This window comes from Argentina silus (genome assembly GCF_951799395.1).
Source record: "Argentina silus genome assembly, chromosome: 13".
Taxonomy (NCBI): Eukaryota; Metazoa; Chordata; class Actinopteri; order Argentiniformes; family Argentinidae; genus Argentina; species Argentina silus.
This window is the reverse complement of record NC_139667.1, coordinates 17,005,654-17,032,006: the sequence shown is the minus strand read 5'-3', so window position 1 is coordinate 17,032,006 and position 26,353 is coordinate 17,005,654. Positions and strand designations below refer to the sequence as shown.

Here is a 26,353-nt window from a genome sequence, read left to right as displayed (position 1 = left end):
ATCAGTGGATGGAAGGGAGAAGGATTCAACAGAGTGTAGGGAGGATAAGACAAAGGAAGAGAGAGCGGTGAGGGAGAGGATTGCGACGAGAGGATACAGTGTGGGTAGAGTCTGACTGGGAGGGGGTGGATTTGAGGGGAAGGGAGAATGATACAAAATGATGATCAGAAACTGGAAGAGGCATAACAGTAAGGTTGGAGGTATGGGAGGATCTGGTGAAGACAAGGTCGAGCTGATTGCCTGCCTAATGAATCGGAGGAGAGTGGGACAGGGTAAGGCCGAAGGAGGAGAGGTGGTCAAGTACTCCAGACGAGTGAAGCTTCTCTGACTGGAAGTTGAAGTCACCCAATAGTGAGAGCGGTGTACTGTCCTCAGGGAAGAAGCTGAGAAGGACATACATCTCATCTAAGAAGTGGCCAAGCTGACCTGGTGGATGATAGATAACAACAATGTGAAGTTTGACAGGGGAGATGACAGAAACAGCATGGAATTCAAAGCTGGATATGGACAGATGTGACAGGGGAAGGACATTATGTGACCACTTAGGTGAGATGAGGAGTCCTGTGCCTCCCCCTCGACCAGAGAGTCTAGGGGAATGAGAAAAGGAGTAGGCATCAGAGAGGGCTGCCGGAGTAGCTGTGTTTTCCGGTGTAATGCATGTCTCTGTGAGGGCAAGGAAGTGGAGAGACATGAAGCAGACATAAGCTGAGATAGCCTCTGCTTTCCGGACCGCTGACTGGCAGTTCCAAAGTCCTCCTGCGACGGTGAGGTCGTGGTCAGTTGAGCATGGTGGGTAGATTAGATTGGACAGGTTGCGAGGGGAGGTGTAGCGTCGATGTGTCCCCCTGAGGGATGAAATAACAGGAATTATGGGGAGAAAGCACAATGTGATCGAGATAGAGGGTTTGTGGGCAATGCAAGATGTAGGTAGAGCTCAATACACTCAGAGTAGTGAAAAAATAAACTAATAGAAGAAAAATACTTCGTAGTTTGGCCTTCCTCTCATAGTTTGGCCCTGCTCCTTTAATTATTGCACTCGTACACATGAGCTCCGCCGTGAGAAATGCAGTGATTATAAATATTATATGAGGTTTCTGATGCAATACGCGACAGCTCAACTCATCACCTGAGAGAACACAAAACAGCTGTTATGAATGGAGGTATGTGACAGTGTAGCGAAGTTTTATTTCCCAAACCTACTCTAAAATATTTCCCAAACCTATTTTATATTCCTTCAATACTTTGCTTGTTTAATGGGTTAAGACACTTTTATTGAAGTAGCAGGCTCACTTATCCTGTTAGGCTGCATGAGTCTAAACGCCAACAAATCCACAGCTGTCCCTATTAAATAGTTTAATTGATAAAAACAAAACCATTAAACAGCTCAAAACATCAGAAATGCCAAAGAGATGTTGTACACCTGATCACTTCATTCAAATTAACTTTGAAATTTACAAAGCAAACAACATTTCTTGTTCGGATATTTGCGCATAATGCAGTTCCTCCGTCGGCAGCTATACTGTAGCCTACTGTACTGTAGCTGCTAAGGAGAGTGGTTTTATTTTATGGCGATTTGTACGCGTTTACACATACAGTAGGCTAATCCTTATCCCCTCACAAGTTGATTGAAGTGAATTTCTCACTTTTTCCCTCTCGCCTTTTGCCTGTCAATTTCATACTGTCTCAACAACGTCAGATAATAAATAGGAAAGTGTCCATTCTGATTATCCGTTCCACTTTCTCTAAAAAAGGCTCATGAAAACATTTTGTTATTTGTGCAAAGCAAACACCGCAACCTACTTGGGGTAACTAATCTCCAGTCCTTATCTTCATTGCAAGTGGGATAAATTGTTAATAGGGCAGTTTATACTCAGGCAGTAACCGAAACTCATAGCCTGTGGAAGTTCTGGCAATTTAGCCGCCAACATGTTAGGGACGTTGCAAGTGTCCCCATATGTTTCAAACTTTAAAAGGGGCAATGGAGGAGCTCCTAATTTTGGAGGTGAGAGTAGTGGTTTACTTACTTTCTGACTGTGTTTGCAAGAGCATACATAATGGCCTTGCTCTGCTTGTACTGCGCCATACTAAGCATATCTCTGACACGGTGTGAGTCAGGGCTGGACTGGAGGCCGAGGGCATACACCAAGGCATCCACCTCAAGAGCGACACTGTCTATAGTCCTGATGACCGAGAGGATGGCGCTGGTGCACTCAGGTGTTCCACACTGGGCTAGGGCCTGCATGGTCAGCATGCCAGACACCTGCATCATCTCATCCACAGCAAGGCTCAACGTCTCATTCTTCAAACCGCGGAGCTCTGAAACCATCTTCTGGAAGAGGCCTGCCCTCCTCTCACGCTGGTCTGTGCTCGACAGACCACTGAGGTCTCGCAGAGTACTCAATGTTGCATCTTTGGTCTGAACAGGAGCTTTGTCGTCTGGGTCCTCCATGCTGAGGGGCTTAGCCCGGCTGGGTTCAACCTCTAAATCAACATACAAGTCATAAAATAAACATTAAAAAATTCACACTTCAGAATTTACTGGACCAAGACCAGCAAGATGATGACTAGTGTGCTGACTTTTTCCTGACCACATGAAATGACCAGACCAGAATTAGAACCTCACCGTATACCTCTATATCCCTACCAAAAAAGTGGTCATAGCAACTGATAGTGGCATCTGTCAACAAACTAAAGCCAATTAGTCAATCACTTGACCTAAACAACGCATTGATAGTGTAACATCAGTTGTCATAGTATACTGTTATGACCATTTATGATATCTCTTATAGTTCAAATCACTATTTAATATATGCATGTTGTCATCATTGTGAAGACGTATAAAGTGCTGCCAAAAGCCACCAGGCTTGGTGGAGGCAAGAGCTGTGAAGGATGTTTGAAAAGATCCATCCTTCTGTGTTAGAAATTACTGACATTTGTGTTCCCTCCTTTTAACAAAATAATTACTCAAATGAAAATGAGAGAAAGAATGGTTGTGATTGCAGAGCCTCGCTTAATCAGTTTGCTAGATAGTTTACCTCCTTGCATGAATGACAGATTAGCTCCTATATTTGGCCAAACAGAATTAGATAGCAGATCAGTTTATGGATTACAGGGAGATGAAGAGTGGAAAATGTTTAAATATCAAGTTATCTTAACAGGGACCAACTTGTGTTTTTGAAATATCCTTATCTACTCTCATACTGTTTGTGTAGTCATCACGCATTCTCTCACATATGCGCAGCAACACATGACAGTGCATAGAAGCGGGCGACATGTTTGAGCTGTAATTTGACATGAATTAGCGCAGGTCGGTCTTGCACACTGTCCTTCATACTGAAGTCTACATCAGAGGGAAGCCTACTTGATAAAGAGGGACAAGCACTCTGTTGACATTGTAACTTCCCTTTCCAGTACTATTGTTTGTTTATTGTATGTTGCTTTCATGGATGGACATTTTCAACTGCAAAAACTCACCAAAAAATACATCATACTGTAGGCTGCTAGAACAAACAAGTCTCAATATGTGCAAAATAGTCTATGAATTACTTCTACTTTTGAAACAGATAAGACATGGATCTCCAGGAGATGCAGCAGTTAGGCAACAAAGTAAGGAAACACTGAACTTGAATAAAATAAACAGAAAAAACTTGTGAGTTTCTTGGTAATGATTTGTAGCCTTTTCTTTGCAGTTTCTAAACATCAAGATGTAATGAAATGCATTTATTCTATTGTTCTAAATTCTGTTATTTATTATTATAATTGGCAATTAAAACATTTCATTATTTGTTCCATGTGCATTTGGCCACCTGCATGTGTCATTGAGGTACAGTGAACTGATGACCCCTGGTGGTTGTTTGCCAGGGTGTAATAACCCACCAAAAACGTTTGAAAAAGGCAAATAGACTCACTAGCGCTGTTGCGGTAACCATGCTCTGCCGTCGTTGATGAGTTCATACATAAAACGCTGACCTACTGTATATGATTGTGGCTAAAGTGTTAAATAGCGTTATATGACAGGTGTTTTTTTTATATAGAATGGAAATGTTTGCAGAAAATGTATTTGTATTTACTGAACCTATATTTGGCAGTAACCTACTGTATGTGTGGCTGAGAGAAATAATAATGACTGCTTTACTTTTCAGAATTAAAGCAATAGCAAATTGTCTGACAATACAGTATGTCTACAAGTGGTCCTCACCAAAGTATCGGTTGTTGATCTTTGCTGAGTCTTGCAAGGTCAGGCTCTGTGTCACCACAGACGATATTCCATTGTTACTGCAGAGAGGATGAAAGTTACTATCATTCAAACTGACTTCATCAAATACTTCCTCTTAGAACAAGATCTGAAACACTTGGCTGACAACACACTCAAATGCAACCACATACAAAGACAATATGTTTGTGTGTGACTTACTCATGTGAAAAGGGCAGGTATATGTGCTTTTCTGTGCACTCGGCTGCTGTCATATGCTTTCTTCTGTTGTCAAACTGATAGTTGCAATCCTGAGTACTACTGATGAGCTTGGACAGAGGCCCGTGCTGAACAAAGAGAATAATTTATATAATTTATCAAACTTCCTTGAAAAGCCTGTGCGTAAGTAATGGGACAGTGAAGCATTTTTTTCTTCTTTTGGATCTACACTACAGAAGTTTGGATTTTAAATCCACTTTTATTTGATGGTATTTGTGTACATATTGGTTTCACCATTCAGAAATTACAACACTTTTTATACATAGTCCCCCTATTTTAGGATGCTCAAAAGTAATGGGACAATTGGCTTGACAGGTGTTTCTGGTAAGTTAGGTAGGCATAAAAGCTGTCAATGTCTAGTATTGATTCTAGGCTTTGCATTTGCCTTTGGAGTTTGCTATTGGCGTCTGTCAACATGAGGACCAAAGAGGTGTCAATGAAAAAGAAAAAAAAATCAGAAACATAGCCAAAACCTTAGGCTTGCCAAAATCAACAGTTTGGAACATCATTAACTCACTGGTGAGCTCAGCAATTGCAAACGGGCTGGTAGGCCAAGGAAGACATCCACAGTGGATGACCGAAAAATGCGCACCATAATTAAGAAAAACCCCAAAAGAAAGATCAGGAACAGATCAGGAACACTCTCCGGGAGGTAGGCGTCAATGTGTCAGAGACTACAATCCACAGAATACATAACCAGCCAAACTATAGACGCTTCACTGCAAGGTGCAAACTACTAGTTATCCTCAAAAAGGATGGTCAGGTTAAAGTTTTTTGAACAAGTACTTAAAAAGTACTGGAAAAAGGTCTTGTGGACATATAAGATGAATGTACCAGAGGGATGGCAAGAGGAAAGTTGTGAAACATGGTGCAGGGGGTGCTAGGTTTGTGCATGTATACAGTAGCTGCCACTAGAACTTACTAACTTGTCTTAATTGATGATTGTAACTACTGACGGCAGCAGCAGAATATATTCTGAAGTGTACAGAAACATCTTGTTATCTTGTCAGCATCTTATCTGTCTTCACCAGATCCTCCCATACCTCCAACCTTACTGTTACCCCTCTTTTAGTTTCTGATCATCATTTTGTATCCTTCTCCCTTCCTCTCAAATCCACCCCCTCCCAGTCAGACTCCACACTGTATCCTCTCGTCGCAACCTGCGTACCCTCTCCCTCACCGCTCTCTCTTCCTCTGTCTTATCCTCCCTACCCTCTGTTGAATCCTTCTCCCTTCTATCCAGTGATGCAGCCTCCTCCACCCTCCTGTCCACTCTTTCCTCAACCTTCGACTCTCTCTGTCTACTGTCCTCAAGGCCAGCACAATCTTCTCCACGAACTCATTGGCTGTCTGAAACCCTGCAAGCCTATAGAATAGGGCTCCAGGCAGCTGAGAGGAAATGGAGAAAAACCAGCCTCCCTGATGACCTATAACCTTATCTCTCTCTCCTCCTCAACTACACCTCCTCTGCATCAGCTGCTAAAGCTTCTTACTATCATTCCAAAATTCAATCCTCTGCCTCTGACCCAAGGAAACTCCACATTTTCCTCACTCCTCAACCCATCTCCTCCCCCTTCTCCCTCCTCCCTGTTTGCAGATGACTTTGTCACCTTTGTCAAAAGAAGGTTGATGACATGAGCAGCTCTTTCTCTCTACCTCTCGCCAACACTGCTACCACTCCTCCCAAACCCACTGCGCTACACTCGGTCTCTGGTTCATCAGCTCTTTCCCCCCTCTCCCTTGATGATATTCTAAAACTGGTCACATCCAAGCGGGCAACCACCTGCCCTCTCGATCCTATCCCCTCCCCCCTTCTCCAATCCATTTCCAAAGACCTCCTTCCGTTCCTTACCATTTGTATTTAGTGGTGCATACAAAGTGGTGTAATTTCAGAATGGTGGAACCAATATGTACACAAATACCATCACCTACTTTAACCTCATAATTGTTTGATTTCAAATCCATTCCCGCTGGGACCATATATACTGAGAAATACATGCACTCATTGCAATGTAAGTCGCTTTGGATAAAAGCGTCAGCTAAATGGCATATATAGAGCCGAAAGAAGAAAAAATGCTTCACTGTCCCATTACTTACGCAGGGCACTGTAGTCGCTATACAGGTAGCTTTGGAGGAACTGCTGCCCTGACTATTTGATTACCTTTTGGCCCACTGAAACTAAATAATCTGAATATTTATTTAAAATATGACCTATCTAACTAACCCTCACCCATTCAAGGGTTAATTTGCACTAGATCTAAAAGTGTGTTTAAAAGAAAGAAAGTTATCTAAAAGAGTTTAAGGAACAATGTTCCATATTCCACCGATGTTCCAAATTAACATCAGTGCATCATCATGGTGTTGGAGGGTAGGTCTCACCAAGCCTGGGAGGAGGGCCAAGGGGCTGCTGGGAAGTTTCCTGCTGTAGAATTGGTCACATTCGGACAGGTCCCTGGAAAGGGACACATCCGTCGCAATGTCCTTCCTGGCGTTGACCATGAAGTCAGTCTTGCAAAGGCCATGCACAGTGCTCTAAAAAGATCATTTTTGATTATTACTTTTTTTGTTACACGTAATAACATTTCAGAATCAGAATCAGAATTCTTTTATTTGGCCAAGCATATTTGCACGTACAGGAAATTGACTTGGTGAGGTTGATGCATGGACATAAGAAACAAATAGCAAAACAATCAAACTGTCTGTGAGGTAAAGCACATTTACATGGGTGTCATAACAAGTGTTGATAGGTGTTGATAAAGGGGCAGTTTTGTGTTGGAACATTGCATTGCTTGCATTAAGTCTATTTTGAGCCTGTCTACTTCATGCAGTAGAATCTGAAGCTATACAACTGTTAGTCAGTGTTAGAATAACAGTAATTTGATGAGACTGAAACCATTATTGAGTTTAGAGGGGCGATTTTAACCAAGTTTAATTGATAAACTCACTCCTCAGTTGAAATACTGCCCACTGCTAGCGTTTCAGTGGCGCAGCTGGCTAAAGCGGTGTTTCAGGAGGGCTATCACATGTGTTAGCAATACAGAGGGCCAAGATTGAGGCTGAGTACCAGCTCATGAGGAAGGAAGCTATACTGTTGATGTAAATGCAGTATAAAATACATCCAGCATAACAAGGATGACACACAAAAGGTCTACCCGACAATTTCAGAAAGTAAGACATTGTTCATCTAGTCATCATGTTTGAAAGCAGCTAAACATAGAACAACTGGCTATCAAGGTCCAAAAGAGTTTATACTCCTCCTCCCGATAATCAGCTAAAGGGATAAAAATCGAAATTCTGAAGATTATTCCAGGACCAGAGAGCAAAATAATGATACTTTTTGACTAAATTTGGTGGATGCTGAGAAATCTTGATTTTTAAAGACTGGCTCCATGGTTTGAAAGAAAAGTAGTTCATGCAACACTGGTCGCCCTAGAATTAAGTGGCTTTCCTAAGACAATGCTGGAGGAATAAACACAACGTAACTTTTTCCCAAAGTTATTATGGCATATCGAGACAGGTTTTTTTTATGGAGACACCTACCATATAGTTGTTGTGCTCCTCCTCCATGACAGGGACCATGAGTGCAGAAATAATGCCCCTCTTAATATTCAAGATGTTGACAGGCTCATCAGGCTCAGGGAAAAGGCGCACCTCATTAACCTGCTCCACTGTGAATTTCAAAAGGTTCCTGGGCACGGGCAGTTCAGAAAAATATACATATGTGCCAACTTTGTCAAACGTTCTATAGTTGACTTTATAAGTTTTAAATAAGTAAATAAATGGGAAGAAAGTAAATGGAAAGTAAGGAAGAATACAGTTTTAGAGAAGGAACTATTAATTATTTGCAACTAGAGTGAAAGAAATGACATTTAAATGTATTCTTCCTTGTTATCAGAGAATCTATATACTCATTACGATCAAATTAAGATTAAATATTTGCACAAACCTTTCCATGGCAGCCTGGAAGGCCTCAGCCCCTGCGACCTGTCTGTACACTGGCTGTCCTTGGGGGTCAATGACCGACACCTCACTTAGTGAACAGTCCGTGGTGTGCAGTATGAAGCTGCATGTCTTAGGGACTTCGAACTCCACCTGGGTCAGGATGATAACAGTAAACAGAGGCCAATGAGATAACAGCTCCCTCTTCTAAAAGTGGGCCACAAAAAACAAGCACCAATACATACCTGACAGGTGACTTTGGGGCCATTCCTGAGGTTGGCTGTACCAGTCACCCCATTTCTGCTCTCTGTCTTATACTGGTACACATATTTCTTGAAGACCTTAAACCTGGTTGCCACTGGAGATCAAAGACATCATTATAATATCTCTAACCTTAACACAAAAATCTGTTCATGTCAGGGCGGATTCAGGCTAAATTTCTATAACAAGACTTAAGAGTCACTCCCTGCTGGGGGATATTGAGCCTCCCGCCACCACTCCCTAGCCCAGTGTCAAGTTGCCTGTTGCCACCCCTACCCGCTTCCTGCACTAATTTCAATGCTGTTCCTGTCCCACTCACCTCCTGTTCCTGTGTGCAGTCTGTTGTACCATACTTATCACTCTCTACATTGCCCTATATGTACTATGTCTGTGAATAGCACTAATGTTTATTCAGATTCTGTGTCATATTATCATTATATGAATGACGTTTTCTGCATTGATTTTATGTTTTTTGTTTGTTCTTGCCATCACATTTGTTAAATCCACTTTGAATATTACCACAGTATATAATGTACTTGCTCCACAGTATATAATGGAGAAAATACAAATAACTTTTCATTTGTTATAATTTTATGATTTTGGTATAGTGTGAGATTTTGTTGCATTTTTTCTGTTGGTGAGTTTGTTTCCATTGGTCTAATATTTCATACACATCTGGGTTCACAGGAAAAGTTCCACATCACCACTGGAACTCAAGGTCTTTGAACCCTTAGCTGACAAAAGTAAATGACATAAATTGTACTGAAACACAAACATCATGGAGCAAGGGTCCAGATCTGTTATCTGTAGTTCCACTAAATGACAAAAAAAACAGGCCATGCATCCGTAGGCAAGCATTATTGATCTTGGTTCAATGTACGGTACATGCATACAAAAACTGTTCCTGATTTCTCTGCATACATCTTAGTGCTTGATAGACATCCAGGTCCAAATCTTAACTTGTATACAGGCTGACCAAATTGTCACTCAAAACGTTCACTGACATAAAGTGAATTCAAAGAAGTACATCCTTTGATGACTTACATAGGCATGTTGGCATCTGTTCATCAGCATTTTCATTGCCTTGCTCTGAAATGTAAATAAGCAATAGTTTAAGTCCTCATATTAGTCAAAACAATGGGTGTCCGCTGAATTGTAGCAATATTGACAAAAAAGTGAGAATGAGACTGAGAATGTGTGCGGCAATTCATTCAAAACAAGTTTCTATATTTTCTATAGGTTGCCATTGCACCATGAGCAATGGACTTTTACACTGTTAAATTCACATTAATAATCACCATCATCTTATGGACAGTCACGTGGAGTTAGGGTTAGTTTTGATTAATTGGCTAGTCTAATTTATATTGTGAATATTATCATTTTTTGTCACTTTTGGCGCCATTTAGGAGAAGCAAAATGGAGGCCATTAACTAGGTGTAACATTTAGACAAACAGTAGACTACAGCAATATTTTGATAGACATGTCTTGGAGACATTTATACAACAATTTATTTGCACAACAAGGAATTCAAGCTTTTCCATCACAACAACATCTTTTTAATAGGTTGCCTCAACAACTCTACCTTGTTAAAGACAATATAACACCATCTCACCTCCTAGCAAATAGTGTTTTTTTGGTTTGTGATGATGTAACAGAATTGTAACAGAATTGGCGTATTTTTCACACACCACAAGGAAACCAAAAGTACTTAAAAAATGCACCTTAAAAACAGTCTTGAATTTGTGTCAGCCAGCAAGAAATAAAAGAAAACTTACGTGCCAGGGCATAGGTGCTCAGAAGCAGTAACAGACACAGCTTGGTGTTCCCCATGATGGACACAAATTTTGTTGAGCTCTCTCAACTGTAACTGATCAACTAACTCCAGTATCTAGATCTTTTATAATGTCTCTCCCTGTTGACCAATCCAAAGTTCAAAAGTGTGATTTAGACAAAGGCGACTGTATTCATAAACTCTATTAAGTCTGTGTATTGCAAATGTATCACTATGTATTTTTTCAATTGGCATCAATTGTTACATTGTATATGTCTAAATAGCATAGCTTGTAAACTTAAAGGGACACTTCACAATTTGTTTAACCTCACATTCATTATCTCAATCACCATACCAGTGTCTATTTTCTGCGTTCTGTAGTCCTGAGGAAATTACCCCCTATGATATAATTTTGTTATTTTGTATCTGCATAGTAATACCGTATAGTGTAATATAATATGTTTAAAATGATGTCACTTTTTGCACACAATCCTGCTACACATTGCATTTTCACTGTACTACAGCATAAAATTATCCTGGGCCACTTCCCGATAGTGATGGAACGTAAGCTTTTGAGAGAGTTTTAACGATGCATCGTTCCTTAAGAACGAGAAAATGTAACACGTTTTGCAACATTTGTTAAGTGCATCTTAAGAGCATCTTTAGGGCAGAGAGGAACATACATGGATTATGAATCATCGATAGGCTGGAACCGCTGCACTCAGATCAGCTTTCCCAATTCTTATTTTCACATGTGTTTCGTGAGCGCCAATAATTAATATTTTCCAAATTTAAGACTTCCGTTTTCGTTTTCGCGACTTCAAAATAAAAGCGTGAGTTGAATGGAAAGTGATTGGATCACAATATTTTCTCATTTTTGCTGAAATAAGGACAGATTACCCAACAGAAAGTATATACAATTTCGAAAAAGTAATTGTGGTCTATACAATTTATGTAATTTTACACATGCCTATTATAATTGCATACATTGGATTGTACAGAAATATGTTTTCGATTATTTCAATTCTTATCTTAAATCTGGTACCAGTCTACTCAGCAACACTTGAATAGGCAAGTGAGTTTCAACCATGAGCGGTGTCATACAACATGTTGATGGCTTTTTACTGTGGCCACACAGCTCAAAGTGCCCAATTTGGACTGCATATGACAAATATAATGGACTGTACAGAAATATTAGTTGATTATTTCAACTCATCTGAGTAGTTGAAAGAAAGTTGGATAGTCTTATTATAGTAGCAGATACAGTTAAAGATGGTTTGGTTGGTTGGATGGATGGATGGATGATGTGTTCCATCATTTTCAGTCGCATGTCGCTGCACCTAATTAGCATATAATGACAATTTCCTTCAAAAACCCTTACATAGGTTGTTTTGGTATTTTAAAGATTTCAGTAAAACAACATGGTTTCTATACATTTCACTTCGTTTTCAGGCAAAATCATAATCGATATGTTTGTGATGCTTTAAATGATAAGGTGAATGGAGCTTTCAGTTCGAGATGAGTTGCTAGCTCCTTACAACTGCACCAACTTCATTACAGTTTAGCGAAAGTCAAGCTGACAAACTCATGAGCTGAACTGTTGCTAGCTATGTGATTTGCTTAATGTCAGACAACTCTTAATTTGAGCCATGGTGAGAGGGTCTGTGATGCCGCGAGTAGAATGCGACAGCCATTACCTTAATAATGGAGCAATTGTCAAGAGTGGATTCTCCAGATCACTGTTCAGTAATACTCAGAATGTAACTGTCCGTTTCTCGCTTTTTTGGGGGGTTGAGACACGACCATGAGAAACAAATCAAAACTGTTGTACAGTCATGTTTTATCAGTTGAGAAACATTTCCAAAATACAGCCTTTCTTGTAATTTGCCGATCCATCTAAAAGTCCAAAATACAGTTTGAATAAAAGCTAAAAAGTCATCCATGCATAAATCTCATCTGGTTTAGATTATTGCAACTCCCTCTATTCTTCCCTCAGTAAAAAGTCCCTCTCACGGTTTACAGATGGTCCACAATTCAGCAGCTTGGCTTTTAACCAGAACTAGAAAAAGAGACCACATCACCCCAGTTTTAGCCTCCATACACTGGTTACCTGTTAGTTTTAGAATTGATTTTAAGATTTTACTGATCACTTTTAAGGCTCAGCTGGATCTGGCACCAGACTATATTTCTGACATTTTAACCCCATAAGAGCCAAAGAGTATAGACTGAAGACAAAAAGTGACCGTGCCTTTGCCATTAGGGCCCCTAGACTCTGTAATGACCTACCTGGGGATATTAGGCTAGGAAGATCGGTATTTTCTTTTAAATCTCTTCTTAAAACTCATTTTATAGGCTAGCCTTTAATTGATGCTGCCCTTATTCTTTTTAATGTATTGTGTTTTACTATTTTTTACTTACAGTTTTGTTTTATTTGCATATCAGTTTTATCTGCACATTTGTAAAGTACCTTGTAACAGTCAATAACAATAGTAATTACAAACCCTTATGTCGAAACACAATAGTTGGACTTTTTGAAGCAAGGCCACCTAATTACAAGCCCTTCTGGGGGCAATACTATACCAAATATGAATATCGTGATGAACTAATATCTATTTGTTAAGATAATTAGCATATTGTTTGTGGTACTTGATCGCTATTTACTATGATTAAATGCTAAATGGAGTTTAACATGGGCGCTTTTATTTTGAATAAATCCTAATTTACATTACATGTCATCTATTGGAGCTCACGCAACACAGATCTCACAACTTTCGTCCACCAACGCCGCTGCTATCTCGTGATCAGGGGATGATCAGAAAATGAAAACAGAAGTTTGTTTTCATCTTTGATACAATTGTACTACATTATTTGAGCAGCAGCTTTAGAAAATATTTGACTTAACAAGATCGGAATTTGGATAACTAGACCAGTTCACTTAGTCATGCCAGACGGACTGATTACAAGCAGGTAAGAGAGAAAGCGTACATTTGTCGACTTCCTTGGCCATTTCTAATTACTGAAATGAAAGAAAACATTAAGTTCCATGAAACGGGGTTACATTCGTGCCAACGAAAAGTTGCATTTTTAATTGTTTCTGCTTGGGGGTGTAAGGAATATGAAAGTTACAAGCTGCTACAGGCGATTCGTATATGTGAACGTGCACTTTCAGTAATCCGACATCCAGCTGTTTCGCAGTGCATGTTTCTCAGCTTCCTTTCTTGCAACTCTGTCCGCTAGTTCTTGTCATTAAAATTGATGAATTCTCTGCATGCAACAAACCAATGGTGACGTGAGAACGTCCAAATGTCCAGCACATTTGGCAGGAAGCGAGATTTTAAGATTGAGTCACATGATCACCAGAGATTTTATAATCAGAGTCCTACTGGCTAATATACTTTTTGTGTTTTACCAATAGAGGGCGCACATTCATTGTAAGAAGAGAATGAATGGGCCTCAATAGAGCTTTCCTTATATAAAAAAAAGGGTTTCTTAATTATTTTAAGCTATTCATTTGTAGTTTGATTTCTTTCTTAGACACAGGACATACAGTGCCCTGTGCAAGTATTTGAACAGTGAAGCATTTTTCTTCTTTTGGCTCTATACTCCAAAAGTCAAACACTTGATATGAGGTTTGAATAAATTATTTTAAGGTATTTGTATAAATGTTGGTTTCACCATTTAGAAGCAACAACACTTTGTTCATAGTCCCCCTATTTATGGGCAGTATTTGGACAATTGGCTTGACGGGTGTTACTGATTATTCAGGTGTGTTCTGTCTCATCATTTGTGCAGGCATGAGAGAGAGTCAATCGCTTGTCTTGATTCTAGGCTTTGCATTTCCCTTTGGAGTTTGCTGTTGGTGTCTGTCAACATGAGGACAAAAGAGGTGTCAATGATACATTCTGGCGCTCGACCTCTCCCTTGGCCTGAAGCCCATTTTGGTGTTGTTTTCAGATGTCTGGTTCCATTGTTTTGCAGTATTCTCTGAACAATTCAGATTTGAATTGTGGACCATTGTTGACTGATAGTCCATGTCTACTGAATATTGCCTCAAGACTATCAATAACTTTCTCTGTGGTTGTGGAGGTCATGATGTCATACTCATAGCAGCAACTACAGTAATCAACCACAAGAATGCAATGGTTGGATAACAGGGGCCCAAGTAAATCTATAGCAATATCCTGCCAGGGACCGTCTGGTAACTGTGTGGATCTCAGCGGTTCTGGTGGGTCGGGTCTGTCTACTATCTGGTAACTGTGGCACAATTTATAAGCGTCTCTCAGCTGCTCTTGATTATACTTGAACAGATAGCTAGCTTCGTTCCACGTCGCCAATGTTGAGTCTTTGTCTTCATACTTAATTTGACTGACATCAAATTTAATTATATAGCCATAATGAGTGAGACAAACACATGACTGCTGTCAACTCTTTACTGATGTGCTTCAATGTGTATCTTTTCCATTGTACCCACAATACAACACAAGTAACAATGACGTCAAATATTAAACCAATACATGACAGGTGCTTTTACACAGAACTGCCCCCTTGCTAGTGTGGTGAGTGGGAGGTTGAGCTGGGTGGTTTGCGGTGCACTGCCTTTTGTCATTCAAACATTTACTGGCTGCATCTAAAAGTCCAAAATACAGTTTGAATAAAAGCTAACATTGTTGTTAGGTTAACCAGTGCTGCTGTGTTGTTGACAGTTATCTTAGAATATCACAAATTAGTTTTTAAACCAGTGGACCTCAAACACACTGGACCTCAAACACATTGCGCAGTCGAGCGTTATACCTTGAACACACAGACTGCGCCAAAATTGCTGACTGTAGAGCATTTATAATAATGTCAGTTTCCATGTTAAGGTTTGGCTGAGACTTATGGTTATATTTTGTTAATAGCAAAGCATATTTAATACTGATAATCTGACTCCAAGTAATGTAATTATCACTATGTGCTAAGAATTGTTGAGTTTATGCTGATTTAGTGCAAGAATGGTCAGATAGAATGAATCAAATTAAGCTTTAATAATATTGCATACAACTATTACAAGGCAAATACTTACATTTCTACCGTCTATGGTAAATGATAGATAAAGAGAGACATAGAGAGATGACCGCAGGTCATTCAAACAATGCTACTCACGGCTTATGACGAGAACTAAACAACAAAACAAAGAAAAGAGAACAAGCTATTCCCTGACCTCTGCTTTTATATCACTCTACAACCACAGTATTTAAATTAGGAGCTGTTTGCAAGGAGACCCAATTAGAATTCATCCCATCAGTTCTATACTGATAACACTACAGCTCCGACAGCTCTCGGGGGAAGGGCTCTCAATGTAGGGGAGCAGAATAGCAGAATTTAGAGACATGCTGTATTGTTTACCCCTGCTTGCATGGTATGGTAATGCAGAGTTCAAGCTGGGTGGTTTGCACTTTGACAAACAATTGACTGGCTGCATCTTAGAGTCTAAAACAGGGTTGAATAAAAGCTAGCGTTGCTGAGAGGCTTACCAGTGTTGTGGTGTTAGCAGTTAGTGTAGAATATCTTAACTAAGTGACTTTTATACTGACTTCCGCCGGCACGCAACATGTTACCGTGCAGCAACAGAACAAGAAGTTCTTAAGCAACTAAAGAAGATCTGACACTCTGTCATTATATGATGATATATTTTTCATTACCAGTAGACTGTGGACTGATGGAAAACTAAAAAACAGATGATGCTTATCTTTGATTTAGTTAAAGTGAGGATTTTAGCTTTTGGACCACCATTCAGCCCTATTCATTTTCTTCTGAGGCTACTTCATGTGCGCTGTCTGTAACAAGAGTATATTGCATGTTTTTGTCTTGAATGGGATTAATAGGAAGTGGCATTGCATCCTTAAAACAAAATGGTTGTGGTATCACTCGAAACCTCTTACTCCCAGTCTTTACAGCTTCAGAGTAAAGTCTGGCTAGAGACAGTGGAAACCGAGACCCACAACAAATTGGTTTCCTGGTTGATGTACATTTTTAAACATTTTCATCAGTTGACTAAGCAGTTATTTAAAAAAAGAAAACAATAAATAAAAAAAAGAAGCTGATGTGATGTATCAACCAAACCATAGACACTAATGTTTCCCCTTTTCAGGCCTTTGCAGAATGAGGCGACTGGTATAGATCTTCAGGTGCCACTTTACCATGAGATCCGTGGAGCCATGATGACTGGACATGTGGAATACCAGATCATTGTTGTGACCCGGCTTTCTGCCTTCAAATCTTCAAAGCACAAACCTGGAGACATTGTTCAGCTGGTGGTATGTAGTTATAGCTGGCCAGTGTATTAGCCAATGTATTGTTATTGTCAAGTATAAGTAAATATTACATACCCATTTGGTACATTACCCATTAGTGATAGGGAAGGTCTTATACCAAAATATCATACAAATAGCAATGTTTTTTCTACCTACGTGAGCTACAAGGCATTTAACCTGAACAAAACAAAACTACAAGAACTATCAAGAAGAATTAGGGCCAATTAGTTGGCCATTTCAATTAAAACCTTAAATGGTTATGTTGCACTACAACTAAGGGGCATGTGACAAAGTGATGGATTATCCTTATTGTCAAATTCAGGCTTCCTTGATGTCACAACGCGAACCACATTTCATAGTACAGTATATACTATTTTATATACTACTATTCCTTGTACACTGATACTTTATACTTATTTTTGACCTGTTATTGACGAGTACTTTATTGCGGCAATTCACTTATTGCCTATTGTGTAATTGATACAAATACATTTTGTACCCTAAAAAGATGGGTCTTTATTCTATGGCAGAAGATAGGTAGTGACTCCGCCGTCCTGACAGTTGTGGGAAGCTCATTCCACCACTGGGGCGCCAAAAGACAGAGAAGAGAGTGTGAGATAACATTAGACAATTCCTAGAAACAATGGAACACTATGAGAATGCAGGGCGAGATCAACGCAGGGAGAAATGTTATCTCTGTAATGACAACCTGATCCACGCAGTGTGTAATTGTTCCTATGCAAATCAGAGACCCTATAAAAACAGATATTAATTCCAAAATTATATGAACTATTATCCTTGCATTAATTCACTTATTGAGTGATTTGTTGGTGACATTTTTGCATTTTAGCAAATTTTAAGAGTGTCATAGCAAATGTCTGAATACTTATGTACATGAGGTATTTCTGTATTTCAATTTTAATAAATTTACTGAAATTTCTAAAAACATGTTTTTGCTTTGTCCTTCTGTGGTATTGTGTGTGGATTGATGGCAAATTTAATCAATTTTAAATTAAGTCTATAACACAACAAAATGTGGAAAAAGTGAATACTTTCCGAAGGCACTCTACCACCTATTGTATTTAATCATTCAGAGCATTAATAAAATGGGACACAAATTAGTAAAAGATAGACATTATTGCAATACGTGTGTTCATATTTTTTTTGTTGCTTACAGTCTACACACATCAACAGGTATTTGGTAATTTCAATAGTCACATACTCACCCTCATGTCCTTGATTCCTCTCCTCCTTTCCCTGTGACAGAGGAGAGGATGCAACAAGTCATGTTTCTAACAACTGAGAAAGGGCCATTGACATGTTCATTCAGCCATCTCTAGAACAAGTCCAGTACGTGGCCTTTCGCCTCAACAATATATCAGAATACCACTGGCTAACAGGATATTCTACATATGTGTTTTGCAGGTTTCAAAGAAGTACAGTGAAATCGACCAGCTCTACTACAAACTCTGTGCACAGTATCCGAAGATCTCCCTACCGGCAATGCCTCGTAAGGCCCTATTTGTAGGTGAGACAGACATCCGTGAGCGCAGGGTGGTGTTTGATGAACTGGTGAAGTTTATCTCCAAGAATTCCACGCTTGCTACCAGCCCAGAAGTACTGGAGTTCTTAGGTAATCCCCAATGCACCACAGTGAACTTATATTTTACAGTTGTATATTTTGCTTTAACACCTCCTGACAAATGTTCCCACTTAAAGGGATGGACGCAGCCACACCAGCTCAACTCAGAGATGTAGTGGTAGTGTTTTCTCACAATTCTGACCACAGAAAACTTACTCTCGTAGCCAGTGCAACCAGCCATAACTGTTGCTATGGAGGAATCGTAAACTTTGCTACTTTTGAGCCTCTGTCCCTTGAACATGTGATGATGTTTTTGCATACGCATGAACCAGGTGTCCTGTTACTTGACGGACAGCTGCAACATTGACTTGCAGTGCCCTGACTGAACTAACACTATGCTTCATTAATATGCCCACACACAGCCTCAGAAGACAAACAGTGCCCTCCATAAGTAATGGGACAGTGAAGCATTTTTTTCTTTTGGCTCTTTACACCAACATTTGGGATTTTAAAGTTAAAGTATAGATTCTCAGCTTTTATTTGATGGTTCACCCAACACTATTTATACATATTCCCCCTATTTCGGGAACCAAACGTATTGGGACATTTGGCTTGGCAGGTGTTTCTGGTTAGTCAGGTCTGTTCCGTCACAACAGTTGTGCAGGCATACGAAAGCTGTCAATGTCAAAGTATTGATCCATTATTAGGCTACAAGATCAGAAACATTGCCAAAACCTTAAGCTTGCCAAAACCAACAGTTTGGAACATCATTAAAAAGAAAAAAAAAGAGAAAAAAACAACTGTCTCACAAATCAGGCACACTCTCCAGGAGGTAGGAGTGAATGTGTCAGTCTACCATCCGCAGAATACGTCATCATCCAATTTACAGAGGCTTCACTGCAAGGTGCAAACCACTAGTTATCCTCAAAAAGGATGGTCAGGTAACAGATTGCTAAAAAGTACTTAAAAAGCCTGCAGAGGTCTGGATGAAGTACTTGTAGACATATAGTGCCTTTGGAAAGTATTCAGACCCCTTCACATTTTCCACATTTTGTTGTGTTATAGACTCAATTTAAAATTGATTGAATTAAAAGAACCGAAAGCAAGCTCAATGAACTACTATAGTAAGATCCTGTAATGTAGAATGTATTCTATACAGACTATTATATTAGGAATGATGTTTGGCTCAACGCTTATTTTCACAGGAGCTAAATCCACCGTGGCAGATTTCAAATCCAGAAACGTTGCAGGTTTGGAAGACCTGGATGAGGAAGACGACATTCATTTTTTTCAAAGGGATGGCACACCTTCTGCTGCTCCTAGAAAAGCAGAATTTGTTAAACCAGTGCATGCTTATGAAGAGGCGGAGGAGGAAGAAGATGAGGAGCAGTACCTTGGACCCCTAGGCAATGCAAAGTAAGAGTTGCTTATTTTAAGTTCGGCTGGTGTATTCTGTGGATGGTAGCCTCTGACACATTCACACCCACCTCCTGAAGTTTTTTTTTATTATAATACAGTAGTGGTCTTCCTTGGCCTACCAGCCTGTGTGCGATTGCTGAGCTCACCAGCGCGTTTTTTTCTTTTGAATGATGTTCCAAACTGTTGATTTTGGCAAGCTTAAGGTTTTGTCTATGTTTCTCATAGTTTTGTTTCAGGTCTTTCAGCCTAATAATGGCTTCCTTGACTTTCATTGACACCTCATGTTGACAGACATCAATAGCAAACTCCAAAGGCAAACGCAAAACCTATAATTAATATATTATTATATATATAGGGGGCTATGTATAAAAAGTGTTGCCATTTCTAAATGGTGAATCCATCAAATAAAAGCTGAGACTATCTACTTTAACCTAATAGTAATTGTTTGATTTCAATTACAAACCTTTGGAGTATAGAGCCAAAAGACGAAAAAGTGCTTCACTGTCCCATTACTCACGCAGGGCACTATTCTGAGCTGTCTGAAGGATAGCCTAGGTTTCTTTCATTGATTAACTCAGAGAGCTCAGGAGAGTACCAGGGATTTGCTCTATCCTTAATTCTCAACTTTTTAAATAGAGCATGCTTATCTGCCACGGAAACAAACATAGAGGAAAAATGGTTGAGTGCTAGCTCAGCATCAGGAATATAGGACATACTGGGTAGATCACATTTCATGTAGAAAACCATGAATGATTAGGTGATGTCAACTCCAACAGCAATGTATGTCTTTACCATTTGTTTCAGATGCAAGTTTGACGTAATATTTTTATGTGCACTACCTCTGAACATTTCTGCTAGAACAACAAATACAAGAGACGGACGAGTCAACAATATGTTTTTAGTATGATTTGTCAGAATATGAGCTTTCAGTGGTTTTCAATGGTTTTTAGAGCACATAATTTAAAAATACATTAACAAAATATGTTTAAAATAATTGTCTCAGTTGATGTCATATGAGTCAATTGAGTCAAAGGGAGAGACAAGATCTAACAGAGATTGGATGAAGTGTATGCATAATCATCTAATAATTTTCATTACATGTTGATGTTTTAATTTAAATCCTCAACATAATCTTCCAATAAGGCAGCAGCATTTAGATTGTTTACATTAGGATTGTAAATCCCCATATATCAAATGATCTGAAAATTCATTTGGCTGTATAATTGAACAACTTTGAGGACATTGTTCTCAGTTTCACTAGTTGCGCAGTTACTGTAGTTTGTCTTTGTAAGCCAGTATAAAACTAATGTAGTGTGTGACAATATTCAATAATGTAATCATATTCAAGGCTGTCTGTCACCCTTTTTGCCAGGTGCAAGAGGCAGAAGCCCAAGCAGCCCTTGCATTCTAAGCTTGCAATCCCGAAGCTTTCTCTGTTTGGTGATGAGCATCCAGATAAAGACTTATTTCAACCGGCAGTCAAGGACAAAAGTAAGTAGATTGCATCTCAAATATAAATATAGCTACAAGCAGCCATCCCGGGGTCTAAGCTATGGCACAATATCGGATCTGCATGACATTTGGTTTACATGACACCAATCCATCACCAAAGGTACAGAAAGGTAAGATTTTCACCTGCATTTTGCTTTCATTTGCTAAATCATAGTTTAATTTTTTCACTTTTGCATCATTATTTCTGCAGTCAGATAGCTAGCGCCGGTAGCTAGTACTGTCCTTGAGTAGTGACAAATGTGGGATATTTAGCTATTTTTGACACATACAACAACAATATAAATTGCAAGGTTGACTATTCCTCTTGCTTATCTGTTACCCTCTTGTTCTAAGAAGAATCTGAGCAAATTGAATTTTGGTGCAGTATCGTCATTACACGAAAAAAAAAAACCTTCCATGGTTTAAATATTGTATGGCTAGTATGGCTTCCACTCTGTTCGCGAGGAGACAGACCTCATGGGCGTGGCCTTTCAAAATGTGCAATTTCAATATGCAGTATGGCAAATGAACCAGCTGTCCTGTGACCCGATGGACGGCTGCAATGTTGACTTAGAACGCCCCACCCTGAACCAACGTGATGCTCAGATTCCTTAACCTGAAAGTAGTCCATGGGCCTGGAGAAACTGTAATCCAATGTTCAGAGTTGTTCAAATAGCCACTACTCACTTCAGCTTAGAAAAAAACAATGGGAGTGGGAGGTCAATTAGACAAAGTTTAATATGTTTGGCCAAATCACTTCAAAATAACTACCAACCAAGTCAAACTTCATTTGAGTTGATATGGCCATGCAATCTTGTCTAATTGCCCCCATCACTCCCATTTTTTTTTGTTAGCCATGGCTAAAGTTAGCTGAAGTTAGTAGTGGCTATTTAAACAACTCTGAACCATGAATTGCAGTTTCTCCTGGCCCATGGACTACTTTCAGGCTAAGGAACCATCTAACTTTAAGGTGTAAACTATCCCTTTAAACCCCTAATTATGTGTTCTCTTTGCTGCCTCTGAAGGAACTGCCAAATACTGCACTGTATTCCTGACATTCAACTGGCCTACCTCTAGTGGAATTTGGGTTCAGTTCACATTATACTAGACCTGTACAGAGCCAGGACAATCCATTAAAGCTAGAGTGAGTGTATGTAGCCAAGTAAACAAAAGTGATGTACCAATGAATCTTGGTTCAAGCAATTAGCACCCTTAATATATGGGAATGGCAATTCCGGCTTTGATCGGAGGCCATAATTTCATTTCATTTCATCCCCCACTGATTGTTTAGGCACCACTTTTGGTTTCCTAGAAATGTCCACCTAAATTGCAAGGTAATTAATATAAAATTACCACATCTGATTAATCAGTAGATTAATCAACTAAAAGGTGAAAATGGATCAACACATTTTTTGACTGACAGCTAATGTGTTCATTGTGGTAACAGGCAACCTGAAGCTGTTTGAGGATCCAGACTTGGGTGGGGCAGTGAAGTTGGGGGACTCCTTGCTATTACCAACAGCAACTGACAAGGCTGTAGTGTCTGCTGATTCAGGACTGGATGAGGATACAGATGAACTATTCAGGTACAGTCACATTGGTGGGTCAGTGTGGAGACAAGACCAGTTGAAGGAAAGCTTACACCAGGTGGCATTTACAGAGAAACACCTCCACAACTACTCACATACAAAGCGAATAAACAACTTGAAGACAGACAATGCCTGAAAGCCATGCTGAGCTGTACCAGGATAGGCCATCAATAGCACTGCCTGTCCAACTGTGACCTCCCAGCTCTCCTGCTACTGCAAATACAGTAGTCATCACATGTTTCAAAACTGTAGAAACAATTCAATAATACAACTTGAAATGTGTCTTAACACCTCTATAAAGCCTCAGAAATATTCCTTAAAGGAATTATCCAAATGTGTTGTGTGTTCTATGTTCAATAAGTGAGAAAAATAGTTTTTTCAACGGTAAACTTCCAAGTAGTCCGGCAGTGAATTCAGCGAATTGTGACACTATACATGATTGTACCACATTGCTGCTTCCCAAGGATAGTAAATAACAAGAATAAGCTTCAAAAGGAACACTTAGACACTAAATCGCAATATGAAACAAATTTCATGTGGGCACACCTGTCTAGGACAAATTAAACCATTTATATAGTGATGACAATGTATATATTTCACTGAACCTTAAGATCCAGTTCAGTGCCTCCTTCATCTGCTAGCACGCATTGTATTGGTCACAGTGACGGGCGGCAAAAGAGGTCAATATCAGGTTTCCTCATGCTCAGGCGCTGAAAAAGAGGCACTCTTCAAAAATGTACATACAAATATGTACTGGTACAGGCCAGTACAGCTGGGTGGAACACCTGCAGACCCGCTCAATGCTGTGTGTCTGACTGGGGTGAGGGAAACTCTAAATGAGAGTCCATGGTGAGACCTAAGAACGTCACCATTTGGCTGGGAATGTGCAAGCTTTTGGCACGATTCATCTGGAAGCCTAGGTCGAGTAGATTTGACAGCAGTATCGCTGTGTGCTCTGCTGCCTGCGCCTCGGAGTCCGTGCATACGAGCCAATCGTCAATATAAGTGAGGATCCAAATGGCTCTCACCAGAAGGAGGCAATGGCAGCTTCGACACACTTCATGAATGTGCTTGGGGCCAGCGACAGACCAAACTGTAGAGTCCGGTACTCGTAAGATACTCCCAAGTGGGCGAATCTGAGAAACAGTCTGTGTGCCTGCCTGATGACCGATGTGGAAATACGCATCTTTGAGGTCGGCCGGATTCCAACAGGGCCTTGTGCGTAAGCATGCAAAACCGATAGGTCCGCACGAGGCACCATAGGTCCAGTATGGGCCGTGCACCGCACCCCCCAAAAAATTACGTCTTGTGTCACTCATCCTTGTTTTTCTTTTCAGGATAGAAAATGATTTTGACAAGCTTCTACGGGTCAAGAAAAGTGTCCAGGGAAGGCAGACTCCTGCCCCAAAACCCACACCAGCCCCAAAGCCAGCACTGCCTCAGAAGCCCTCATTTCTAGCCACTAGAGATGAGGGCTCAATGGGGGCTGTTCCTTCAGTTGTAAATCAGGTGAAGGATCAAATGGACATCTTCCAGTACATCCAACAGAATGAGTCTGCTGCCAGTAATGATCTGGATCTATTTCCATAGCTGAAGCCAACTAAGCAAGTGATTATGCAGAAGAAAGCTGTAGTGGTATTGTTTTTATTATCATAAAATGACTTTAAAGTGATTTTGCCCATGATTATGGTTGGACACTATCTAGAACTATAACAACAGCAATTTGTTTGGGACTATTTGTATGTATATGTGGTGAATCTTTGCCAATGGCTGTTTAAAGCACTGATAATGCTCCAGATTAAGATTCACCATCTGATCCTTCATAATTGATCACTTTGAGTCCTTCACTAGAGGGAAATAATTATTTGTGGCATTGATTCCACAAGATGTTGGAAACATTCCTTTGAGATTCTGGTCCATGATGACATGATTTCATCATGCAATTCCTGCAGATTATTCAGGTGCACTTTCAAGCTATGAATCTCCCGTTCTACCACATCCCAAAGGTGTTCTATTGAATTCAGATCCGGTGACTGGGAAGGCCACTGAAGAACACTGAACTCATTGTCATGTTCATGAAACCAGTTTGAGATGACTTTTGCTTTGTGACATGGCGCATTATCATGCTGGATGTCGGTGTTGGTGTAGTTGGGCCGTAAGTGTGTTGCAACTACACCACAAATATTATAACCATACTTAAGTAGGAAATAAGTTGGGTCATTTTAACACTGTTAAGTATACATATTACTCTTTACATAGTACTTAGACACTACTTGACTATATTTAAGTACAACTTAAGTGGTTCCAAAATAACTTAAGTACACATTAAATACATGCATACTTTAGAGCAGTGCGTTTGTTGGAAATCTCGGGGCAAGTTCAGTTTGAAGTTCTAAACAACATCCTCCCTCATAATAATATAAACCCCCGAAATGGATTGTCAGATATTAGCTGTTGTGTTTCTGCATGCGCGCACGATTTGAAGAGGCAGCCACCAGAGACAAAAAATATGAAAATCAGTGAGTTCACTCCTCTAGAACACCCCTGGCCATAACATGTTTGTATCGGGTAGGACTCTCCATTTTAGAAAGCGCTTTCATAGGACCAAAACAACGTTCGTAATTCAAATATCTAATAAATGATCTCATTCCCTGATCGCTATTAATTAAACATTGTCAATACAACCATTAGGAAGCTTTTAGAAAGGTTGAATGTTACATACTGGACCTTTAAATACAAAAAATAAGTATACTTTTTTTTTTTTTTTCAAGTAGCTGCCTCTCATGCAGCAGTTGTGATTGACAGGAAGGAGGTGTACTGAACATCAGAGGTCCCTTCCTATTGGCCTATAGGAAGTCAGTTGTGGAGTGAAAACAAGAAGAGCATGCGACAGAGAAACTGGAAAACTTGCTTGTTGGATTGAATTTTTTTCAATAAAATAATATTCAAAAGTGGGTTGATACATTATTTATCAAAAAGGTGATACAGACAAATTATTCATAAGCAACAACAAGCAACACATCCTAATATATCTTTGATTTCAGTGTTGGGAGTTTTAGATACTTTAGATACTGGAATGAATGGTCGAAACGAGCTGACTAAGGCTGCATCTAAACAACTAAGGTGATATATGCACCTCAAAACAACGTGAGGTAATTTACGACATCAAATGCTAATGCAAAACAACTATGTAAATGTAGTGGAGCATTGCTTTAAAGGAACAGTAACCAAGAAGGATCATTGCACAAGGACCTCTGATGTCACATATCACACGTGAGTTTAGACAGTCTCCCAAACAAATGTGATATGACTAAAAGATTGGACTTGGGTTTTTAGCCCTGTTGTGCAAAAGCAGCCAGTGTAAACACAGACATCATCTGGACTAAAAGCCAGTTTGCTGGAGTACAGTGCCATAATTAAAACTTTAAGCTAACTGTCAAACACATACAGTATGGGTGTGACTGTACAAAGCATACTATCAATTGAGAATAGTTTGGTGGTGTAAATTCAATGAGTATACTAAAGAGTGGAATAAC

At 39.7% G+C, this 26,353-nt stretch overlaps 2 protein-coding genes across 3 annotated transcripts in view; one reads left to right on the top strand and one right to left on the bottom strand.

Annotated features, from left to right (window-relative positions):
• The window catches only part of apoba (apolipoprotein Ba), a gene marked incomplete at both ends in the record, with an annotated part of 36,401 nt that extends 25,899 nt beyond the window's left edge, over positions 1–10,502 (bottom strand). Inside the window, 8 exons of the mRNA XM_083684115.1 lie at positions 2,025–2,481; positions 4,199–4,275; positions 4,415–4,539; positions 6,851–7,003; positions 8,012–8,159; positions 8,418–8,563; positions 8,656–8,768; positions 10,448–10,502. Coding sequence (XP_083540241.1) covers positions 2,025–2,481; positions 4,199–4,275; positions 4,415–4,539; positions 6,851–7,003; positions 8,012–8,159; positions 8,418–8,563; positions 8,656–8,768; positions 10,448–10,502 — 1,274 coding nt within the window. The remainder of the gene's footprint in view (positions 1–2,024; positions 2,482–4,198; positions 4,276–4,414; positions 4,540–6,850; positions 7,004–8,011; positions 8,160–8,417; positions 8,564–8,655; positions 8,769–10,447) is intronic.
• A 2,749-nt stretch (positions 10,503–13,251) lies between these two features.
• Positions 13,252–26,238, top strand: hs1bp3 (HCLS1 binding protein 3). 2 transcript variants are annotated; one of them, XM_083683613.1, is made up of 8 exons: positions 13,252–13,410; positions 16,574–16,739; positions 18,162–18,369; positions 19,524–19,734; positions 21,110–21,228; positions 22,676–22,814; positions 24,155–24,326; positions 25,592–26,238. In XM_083683613.1, the coding sequence occupies exons 1-8, from the start codon at positions 13,385–13,387 to the stop codon at positions 25,613–25,615; spliced, it is 1,065 nt and encodes a 354-aa protein (XP_083539739.1). In that variant the 5' UTR covers positions 13,252–13,384; the 3' UTR covers positions 25,616–26,238. The 2 variants fall into 2 exon arrangements, with proteins under 2 accessions (XP_083539739.1, XP_083539738.1); XM_083683612.1 differs by having other exon boundaries at positions 24,155–26,238.
• The last annotated feature ends 115 nt before the right edge of the window (positions 26,239–26,353 follow it).

What these genes read in the sequence shown, in the direction of transcription:
- hs1bp3 (XM_083683612.1), top strand. Translation starts at nt 13,385, where the DNA reads ATGCCAGACGGACTGATTACAAGCAG. An exon ending in GACGGACTGATTACAAGCAG is followed by an intron (nt 13,411 to 16,573) that starts GTAAGAGAGAAA and finishes TCCCCTTTTCAG; the next exon opens with GCCTTTGCAGAATGAGGCGA. An exon ending in GAGACATTGTTCAGCTGGTG is followed by an intron (nt 16,740 to 18,161) that starts GTATGTAGTTAT and finishes TGTGTTTTGCAG; the next exon opens with GTTTCAAAGAAGTACAGTGA.